Below are 9489 nucleotides of genomic sequence, written 5' to 3'. Positions count from 1 at the left end.
CCTAGGGCCTTGTGCATATGAGGCAAGTACTCTACCAACTGAGCTATGTCCCCAGCCTATGAGGCTTCTATTTAGGGGCAACATAACACTATGCTGCAGAGCTGTCCTCTGAAGACAGGTGATCCCTGGATCCCAGCAATTGACCTAAGTGACTTTAGAAATGTTCGTTAGCCTCTGGAGTCTCAGTGTCCACATCTGTTAAACGGGGACAAGTGTTTCCCAGAGCTGTTGGGAGGTTTGACTGAGTTAAATTCCTAGTGTCTGGAGAGGTGCAGGCCCACTGCGACAGCCACAGGAGCAGCCCCATTCCTTTGGTCTCCTCGGCGACGGGCGGCGAACCACAATTCCCGGCATGCAACGGGGCCCTCCCGGGCTCGCCGCGAGCAGCGTGGACTACAACTCCCAGCGTGCCCAGCGGCCTGTCCGGCCAGGGTCAGCCAGCCGCCGCAGTCTGGACGCTAGCCGGCCCGCTTCTTCTAGACGGCCTCCCCGGGAGGAGAGAGGGCAGCCACTCCCGCCGGGCTGGGAGACGGGCGCTGCCCCCGCCATGCTCTCCGGACTGGCCCGGGCCGCGGCCCTGAGGCTCGGGGCGCCCTGCGCACGATGGTTGGGAAGCCGGGCCGGGGTCCCAGCCCACGTGGTGGACCTGCGCAGCGACACGGTGACCAGGCCCGGGCCGGCCATGAGGCGCGCCATGGCCGAGGCGGTCGTGGGGGACGACGACTACGGCGAGGACCCCACCGTCCGCGGTGAGCCGGGCATGCAGGCCCGCGGCGGGGGGTCGTCTCTGGATGACCCCAGGGCGCTGTCCATGGTGCTTGGCGGGGAGGGCGGCCAGGACTGGGCGCTCAGCTGACATTCAGGCCGAGCATTGCGCGCTCTGAGAGCTTGTTGGCCCATCCCCCGGCCCGTTGGAAATGCAGGTCCCACACTGGGCCTGCTAAACTAGAATCTGCATTTTAATAGGATAACACAGTGACTTGTTTGCACAGTGCATTGACACCCACCTGCCATCTTTAGTCAATGGTAGAACCAGGGTTTGAATCTAGTTCTTTTTCTTTTCTTCTTCTTCTTTTTTCTTTTTTTTTTTTTTGTTTGCAGTACTGGGGATTGAACCCCCGGGATCTTTGCCACTGAGCTATGTCCCCAGCCCTTTTTATTTCTTATTTTAAGATAGGTCTAAGTTGCCCAGGCTGGCCTCAAACTTGCAATCCTCCTGCCTCAGCCTCCCAAGTCGCTAGGATTACAGGTGTGTGCCACCATGCCTGGCTTGAATATAGTTCTTCTGACTCTAAAATCCATAACCACTCTCCTGCACCCTCTGCTGCCTCCATGAGGACAAGCAAAACCAATCTGGAAAGGGGGGTTTTCCATAGGCTACACCTCCCTAGGATTGGGATCTAATAATCCAAAGGGTGGTTTAAGGATATAGGGACCCACAACCCACCCTGAGCTGAGAGTTGTTTTATAGTGAACCACTGCATTGGTTCTGCTGGGCTGAGTACAGCCCTTCACTGGGCCAGGAACTAGTCACCAGTTAAACTCCCAGGGCTTGTGTGTAGGGTCACTGGGTAATTGGGACTGGTCATGCATCGGGCAGACACCTGCTGTTACCAGGAGTTTCAAAGATGTGAGGCACTGCTCAGCAGGCAGCCTGCTGTGTAAACCAGTCACCACATCAGAGCCAGGGAGGTGCTGTGTTGACAGCAGTCTGTGAAGCGTTCCTTGGGAGCCAGGGGTTAGGGGCAAGTGCATGGTTCACAGGGAAGGGGGACTTTCCAGAGGTGCTTCTTAAGGATGGCACCTGTGCCCCAGGCAGGGAAGGGAATTCTGACTCCCAGGCACTGGGCTTCAGAAGCACTTGCACACTTTTTTTTTGCAATGGGGCAGAGGCCTTGAATGTCATGCCAAGGGCCTTTGGACCTGATGCCACAGTCAGAGAACCAGCATGGGCTTTAGAGCAGGAGCCCCACTTGTCCTCCAGCTGTACCCTTTGTTCCCCCTCCAGCTCCCTAGAGGCTCCCCGCCTAGGGGTAGAGGAAGTCAGCAGAGAAACCACAGGGCCTCACCTGCTGGAACTGATGGGAAAGGAAGCAAGACAGGTGTGAGGTTGGGGTGGAACACAGGGTTCAAACCACAAGAGAGTTTCAGTGGCCTGGTGGGGGGAACCATGGCTGAGGAGGAGGTGAGGTGCAGTGGGTTGACTGAGGAGCCTCCAGACCCAGCTGTGTGGTTACCCAGGCCACAGACTGTGCAGCTGGTAGACTGGAGCTCCAGCCACGCCCACTTGGCCACTCACCTTGGCCTCGGGCAAAGGGGCTCACATCTGAACAAAAGTACTTTGAACTGTGCCTGTGCAGCCAGCCCAACTGCTCGGTGGTAATTGTTGATAGTTTTCCTTGCCCCACCCTCCCCTTCCTCCTCAGAGCTGCAGGAAAGGGCCGCCCAGCTGCTGGGGGTGGAGCAGACTCTGTTCGTGCCCACCAATACCATGGCCAACCTCATCTGTGGTGAGTCTGACTCCCAGGTCCTCCATGTACCCACTGCCCCTCTGTATCCAGGGCTGTGACGTTCATGAACAACTTTCCTGGATTTTTGCTGGGTGCAACATTGGGGTGTCCTGGCGGAGGAGGGGAGCAGAAGAGACTGAGGTGGGCTGATCCCTGTTCCTCCTCTGCTTCTCATCCCAGGGTGCTCTGGCCCCACAGTTCCTGTAACCACACCATCCTCACCCCTTAGGCTGTCCTGTGGTACCCCTCCACTTGCCTCACCTAGTAAGCACCCCTCCCGGTTCACTGTGTGCATGTGCCCTCAGTTTGCTGACAGGGCCTGGTGGCTGCTAGTGCCCTGAGCTGCCAGTCTCCAAGGAACAACAGAGTGGCCAGCTTCTCCCTGCAGGAGAGGTTCTGCAGGTGGGGTCATGGATGTGTGGCCCGGCATTCACAGCATCCCATCCCCAAGCTGTTTATCCCGCACGTGGCAGTAAGGTGTCTCAAAGGGGTGCTGTTTCCTAATTGGCATATGCTGTGGCCCTGGGGCTCAGCCCAGATGAAGCACATGGGCACCCTAGGACTCAGAGCCAAGTCCTACCCTCCTTCCGTTTGTCTCAGTGATGGGTCACTGCCGGCGCCGGGGCTCCCAGCTCCTCCTTGGGCAGGAGTGCCACCTCCACGTCTATGAGCAGGGCGGGGTGGCTCAGGTAAGGACCAGGCACCACTCCCCTGGGGCCCGGACATCCTCTAGCCAGTACAGGTGGCCTAGGTGCTGCTTCCTAGGCACCTGGCTGGAACCTGCAGAGAAAGGGGAGAGCCTGACAGAAGCTGGCGGGAAGGTGGGAGGGAGAACCAAGTCTCAGCTTTGCCGGTGGGGGCAGAAGCGGCTGCCTGCCTGGTGCTTGGTGCCCTGCTGCCCCCTAGTGAGCACTTGGAACACTGGCACTCCAGGAAGGAGCCAGAGGAAACAGGGAAACATCTCAAATGAAAACGGGCCAGGGGCCTACACCCTCCTCACTTGGGATGCTGTGTCTGGATGCACAGAGCAAGGGAAAGTCCTTGGAACCCCGAGATGGGAAGGAGCAGGCACAAGATTGGGGTCTGGCTCCCTATTCCAGAGGACCCCTCCCATCCACCAGGAGGTACAGCTGGACCCCTGGACCTGCCTGATCCTTCACCCCTTTCCTCACCTGCAGATTGCTGGGGTGCACTCTCACTTGCTCCCAGACCTGCCCCATGGGACCCTGGACCTGGATGAGCTGGAGAGGGTGATCACTCGGGGCCTTGGGAACCCATATCACCCAGTCTGTGAGCTTGTATGCCTAGAGAACACACATAGCAGCTCAGGGGGCCGGGTCCTCCCTATCGACTACCTCCGCCAGGTAGGCTCCGCCCCGCCACTGCCCCCACTACCAGCCTGCTCCTGGCTTCCTGTGTGTTTTGAACCCCTATCTGACATGTCACAGGTACCTGTTAGTGTGTTAGTGGGCAGGCTATCATGGGGGAACATGTGTCGGCCCTAGGCTAAAGATACAAAGGGGATCACTGTCCAGTTTAGGGGCCCTAGTCCCTGCACTTGCCTAGGAACAAAGATGTCACTTGTGTGCACATGTAGGTATCAACATATGTGCACACACACACACACACACTCTGCTGAGAGCCAAGTTCCAAAGCAGCATTGAGGACAGCTGCCCTGGCCCGGGAACATGCTCCTGGTGAGGCTGTGGAGTGAGCAGATGTTGGGTGCGCCTCCAACTTCCCCTGGTCCTTAGCAGTAGCAAGGGGGCCAGGAGGCTGCCGCAGCTGAGTTCTGCTCCCCAAGTGACTGTGTGGGCACGCCACCTACCTCTATGTCCTGCACTCCTTGGGGCCTCCTGCTGCTGTCATGCAGCTTAAACAAAATGAGACGTTATGTCCTTGGCCCTTGGCAAGTGCTCCATAAAGAAGAGTTGAGTGGGTTCAGTCCCCAGTACTGCAGGAAGCTGGCACACCCACGGCCCTGGGTTCCATCCTGGGCACCGAAACCACTCAAGTTAAAGCACCACCGAGGCTCAGGCAGCACAGCAGAACCACTCAGGTGGCCCCAGACCCCTCAATTCTTCAAGAGCCATACCCAGGGGCCTCCTAGAGACCCGCCCTATCACCTGTCCCATTAACCTCTGCCTGCACTTCACCCAGGTACACCTCTTGGCCCAGTCCCATGGGGCCCGTGTCCACCTGGATGGAGCTCGACTGATGAATGCAGCTGTGGCTCTGCGTGTCCCCCCCGCCCGCATTGTGGAGCATTGTGACTCTGTGTCCTTCTGTCTCTCCAAGGTGGGGAAGCCCCTGGGCTGGTCCTCCAGACAGATGGGGTGGGGGTGCCTTGCAGAAGGAGCTGAGTTTCCCTGAGCTCCTGACCTGGCAGCTGTCCTGGACTCCAGATGCTGCCGATGGGTCAGTAGGAGGCTCCTCTCTTCCCACAGGGTCTGGGTGCACCAGTGGGGGCCCTGGTCGGGGGGCCCAAGGACTTCATCCAAGAAGCGTGGCGCCTCCGTAAAGCCCTGGGTGGGGGCATGCGCCAAGCCGGGGTGCTCGCCGCAGCCGCCCTTGTGGGACTGGCTGAGGCGGAGGAAGAGCTGCCGAGGGACCATGAGAACGCACGGAGGTTTGCCAGAGGTGCTTGGTGCCCCCCTTCGACTCCTTCCAACCTGTGGGGGGATCTCCTGCAGCAGGCCCAAGCCCCCAGCAGGTCTGCACCCTCCTAGCCTCCAGGATACTGATTTTGCCACTGAGTCTCTAGGGTGGGACCCAGGCCAACTCGCCTCACCAGCCCTGCTCCACGCAGCGAAGCTAGGAAGCGCTTGGTGGAGACGGGATCATGGTTCTCTGCAGAATCAAAGAGTGGCCTCTAACTCGGGTCTTTCCTCCATTAACTGAGTCCTCATGGTGACCCATTTCAGCAATAAGGAAACAGGCCCAGAGAGGCCAACTGATCTAAGGTCACATGAGTAAACAGGTCCCTGTGATCCCGAAGGCCATGTCAGGACTGGTGCTCTTCTGTGGCAGCTGCTTGCCCCTCTGCCTTCCCCAGCTGACAATTCTGGGTGGTAGGGCTGTGGCGGGGTCCTGGGGTTGGGCTTTACTCACTGTAGGACCTGGCACAGGACTCCAGGCCTTGGCATCGCCCCACTGCTCTGTGGATCCTGCTGCTGTGGAGACCAACATGGTGCTGGTGAAGGTGGTCGGGCTGCCCGCTGCGGACCTGTGCCAGCGCCTGCAGGCTGTGAGCCCCGACGAGGTGGCCCAGACAGGCCATGCTGTGCGCGTGCTGCTGTTTCCCTGGACAGAGCAGTCTGTGCGTGCCGTGTGGCACCGTGACGTCTCCACCCAGGACACTGAGCTGGCACTGAGGAAGTGGGAGTTTGTGCTGAGGCAGTTGGGGCCCTGAGGATGGGGCCCTGGGCCCCGGCTGGGATTGAAGTGGGGCGTGGAAGTGCCCCGAGCCTCTGGCAGAGAAGTACAGGCCAGTCTCTGGGGGAAGATGACTCCGCCCAGAGCCTACGGTTTTCTCAGTTATGCATATGTGATGTCCCCACTCAGTCAGAGACAACCAGGCAAGGGATGGGACAAGATGTGACTGAAAATCAAGAGAAAAACACAGACAAAAGAAACAGACACAGGATCATAATAATGGACTTGTTATACACAGGATTTAAAATAAAATATTTAAGAAATCAAAGGCAAAAGCATAAAGTTTGACAGACAACTTGAAATCATAGGACTACATGGAAATTCTAAAACTGAAAAATATAATAAATTAACTCAGCCGGGCATGATGGCGCATGCTTGGAATCCCAGCAACATGGGAGGCTGAGGCAGGAAGATTGCAAGTTTGAGGCCAGCCTCAGCAACTTAGCGAGACCTGTCTCAAAATAAAAAAATAAGAAGAAGAAGATAAAAAGGGCTGGGGATGTGGGTCAGTGGTTAAGCATCCCTGGGTTCACTCCCTGAAAAAAAAAACAAAAAGAAGTCAGTGGATAGGTTGGATAGCAGATAAGACATAGCTCAAGAGAGATGCATGGAAGAGAAAGAACAGGAAAAAATATATCTGCATAAACAGACCCAAAAGTCATTCTGTGAAGAGTAATCAAATCGAAAACCCTGGTAAAACTGACCAAGAACGAGAGGGGGAAGCACAGAGAGTTTTTGACAATATAAGAAGGATAAAATTTAAATTGCTTGTATTATAACCAAGAATGACTACCACTAATATTTGTGCATGCTTCATTCTGGGATCTCTGTGTGTGTGTATGAGTCTGTGTGTTGAGAGAAGGGAGATCTGTGGTTGGCTTTCCATCACTAACAGTTACCTGAGGTCATCAACTTATAAGGGGAAGAGGTTTATTTTGGCGCCCAGTTTTGCAGTTCTAGTTCCTGACCGTCTGGACCTATGGCAAGACAGCCCATTGTAACAGAAGCTTTTACTACCTGGATCTTTGGGGGACACCTCAGATCCAAACTGTAACATTCCTTTTAGTAGGAACCCAGGAGGAGACTGGCTTTGGAAAGATAAAGTAGTGATGTTGGCTTCAGAGTGCCAGTTTGCTGTTCAGATGCCAAACATACAGCTTACCAGCTGATCGCAAAGTGAATTTTTTTTTTTGTAAATTATGTTATGGTTTATTCTTAATAGTCTACCACCAAAAAAAGGTATGAAATAGGTACCAAATGTGATCTACCTGCTTAATAATTTGGACAGCCTTTTCAAAATTATATATTTAAAGAAAAAAAAATTAACTGGTCACCAAATTCTAGCACCATGTTGAAATGGAAATAGTGACCTGGAAGGCCATTCTCTAGGGAATGTTTTCACAGAGAAAAACAGTGGGGTGGGTTTCTCAAAACCACCTTCAAATGATCCCTTCCCTAGAATCAATACTTTTATTTTAAAGTTGTCTTAATCCATTCAGGCTGCTATAACAAAATGCCATAAACTGGTGGCTTATAAACATAAATTTATTCCTTAAAATTCTGAGGGCTAGAAAGTTCAAGATAAAGGTGCCAGAAATTCAGTGTAGGGGTGTTTTTAGGACTGGTGTTCTTTGCAGGTTCTTTGTGGGAAAATGCCCCAGAAAATAGACCCTGGGCTATGAGATTGAAGCCTCGACTACACAGTGTGTTGCTTATTGCTCTGAAGGATCGTCCTTGGGTGGCTCATTTAGAACGTGCTGCACCCAAGAGTTTATGAGGACAAAGATATCCGTCAAGTTGTCAAGAACAACTTGAGGATGTACTGAGAACGCAACACCAGGAGATAAGGACTTGCCACCCAGAGCAGCTGGTGCTAGGCTTCCGTCCACTCCAGAAACAGGATGGCCTCTGGAACTGTAGCCCATGTCACCCCAGTACGGGCTCCTCTCTCAAGTCCCTCAGCTGAGATGCGAGTGGAGTAAGTGCAGATGAAACCCCGTCCTCCTTGATCCCTGGTGAGGGACAGGCTGTAATAAGTCCTAGGTTTCTGTGGTCCCCCCCTTTACTTATCTCTAATGAATAAACCCATTTTACACAGAAAAAAAATAGTAGTGCTCAATCAAGACCCCAAGTAGAGGTGGCTAGGAAGCTGCCAGACACATAGGCACAGTGCTCAGGAGGTGGCCGAAGACCCACATGCCGGAGACAGCAGCATGGTGGACATCTTAGACTGCAGCGAGCATGTGCAATGGGAGAAGAGCAGGGGCTGTGGCGGAGGACTGTCCCTCGTCCCCGCCACCCCTCAGACAGATCCAAATCTGCAGTCTGGAGACCCAGCACCCGGGGCTCTCCAGGGCCCAGAACTGCTCGTTGGTGCTTGAGGAACAAGCAACTCAGAGAATCACAGAAAGCCAGCACCCAGCCTGCGGCGCACGTCTGCCCTGCTCTGGGATGAGTGTCAGCTCGCCATTGCTGTGCAACAAATCCCCCCAAACTCAGAAGCCCCTTCTGTAACAATAATTCACTACTTCTCCGTTTCTGTGGGTTAGGAATCAGGAAGTAGCTGAGCCAAGGGATCCTGTCTTGGATGTTCTCCTGAGGCTGCAGGTGGGACATCACCTGGACCACACTATCTGACAAATCTGCTTCCCTGGTGGCTCACCCACACGGCTGGCACATTGCAGCTGGCTTTGGTGGAGTCCTGGGTTCCTGTGTGGGTGGCATCTGCTCAGGACTACTGGAGCACCCTCCCAACACAACAGCTGCCCCCCCCCCAACACCACCACCAGCAGCAACTAAGAGATGGAGTGTTATGGTTTGGATATGAGGTGCCACCCAAGACCTCCTGGGTTAGTGCAGGATCATTCAGAGGTAAAGTGACTAGATTATGAGAGCCGTGACCTGTCAGGCAGATGGGGCAGCTGGAGGAGGTGGCTCACTGGGGCGTGCCCTGGAAGGGTGCATCCTCCCTGCAGCCCCTTCCCTCCCTCTGCTTGTTGGCTGCCAGGAGTGGAGCAGTCTCCCCCAGTTGCTGCCATTCTGCTCTGTTCATCTCGGGCCCAGAGCCATGGAGTCAGCTGACCACGGACGGAACCTCTGAAACTGGCCAAAATAAACGTTTCCTCCTCTAAGTTGTTCTTGTCGAGTATGTGAGGCAATGATGTAAAGCTGGCTAGCACAGAGGCAGGAGCTGCAGTGCACTGTGACTTCACACGTGACACCGTCAGCCCTGACTCAGTGTGGCTGGGGCACACCAGGGTCCCTGGCGCCACTATGAGGCTGCTCTTACACCTGTGGGTCTGAGCTCAGGGCAGCCTCTAGACTCCCAGCTCAGGCCCTGGTCAGGGCATAAGTGGCAACAGAGCCAGCTACAAGATGGAGTGGACGAATGTGTCTCAGGAAGGAAGCAGAGCTGGACCATCGCTGGGGTGCGGCTTCACTGGGTGTGAGGAGGGGGAGCTCCAGGGGGCTTCCTCGTCAGGCCTGGCACGGGGCTGTGGGAACTGAGGTGTGCTCTCCTGCCCTCCTCGGCTTCTTGCCCCGA

General features: G+C 55.2%; 1 protein-coding gene across 3 annotated transcripts; it reads left to right on the top strand.

Moving 5' to 3' along the window:
• Positions 1–433: 433 nt before the first annotated feature.
• Positions 434–8051, top strand: LOC114082864 (uncharacterized). Of its 3 annotated transcripts, XM_027923959.2 has the most exons (7): positions 434–749; positions 2427–2510; positions 3111–3199; positions 3689–3874; positions 4671–4808; positions 4958–5150; positions 5639–8051. In XM_027923959.2, the coding sequence occupies exons 1-7, from the start codon at positions 548–550 to the stop codon at positions 5920–5922; spliced, it is 1176 nt and encodes a 391-aa protein (XP_027779760.1). In that variant the 5' UTR covers positions 434–547; the 3' UTR covers positions 5923–8051. The 3 variants fall into 3 exon arrangements, with proteins under 3 accessions (XP_027779760.1, XP_071460092.1, XP_071460091.1); XM_071603991.1 differs by lacking the exon at positions 434–749 and having other exon boundaries at positions 2440–2510; positions 2691–3874; XM_071603990.1 differs by lacking the exons at positions 434–749; positions 2427–2510 and having other exon boundaries at positions 2519–3874.
• Positions 8052–9489: the final 1438 nt, after the last annotated feature.

The sequence above is a fragment of the Marmota flaviventris genome, chromosome 17, assembly GCF_047511675.1.
Source record: "Marmota flaviventris isolate mMarFla1 chromosome 17, mMarFla1.hap1, whole genome shotgun sequence".
Taxonomy (NCBI): Eukaryota; Metazoa; Chordata; class Mammalia; order Rodentia; family Sciuridae; genus Marmota; species Marmota flaviventris.
The sequence above is the reverse complement of the archived record's forward strand: the minus strand, read 5'-3'. Positions and strand labels throughout refer to the sequence as shown.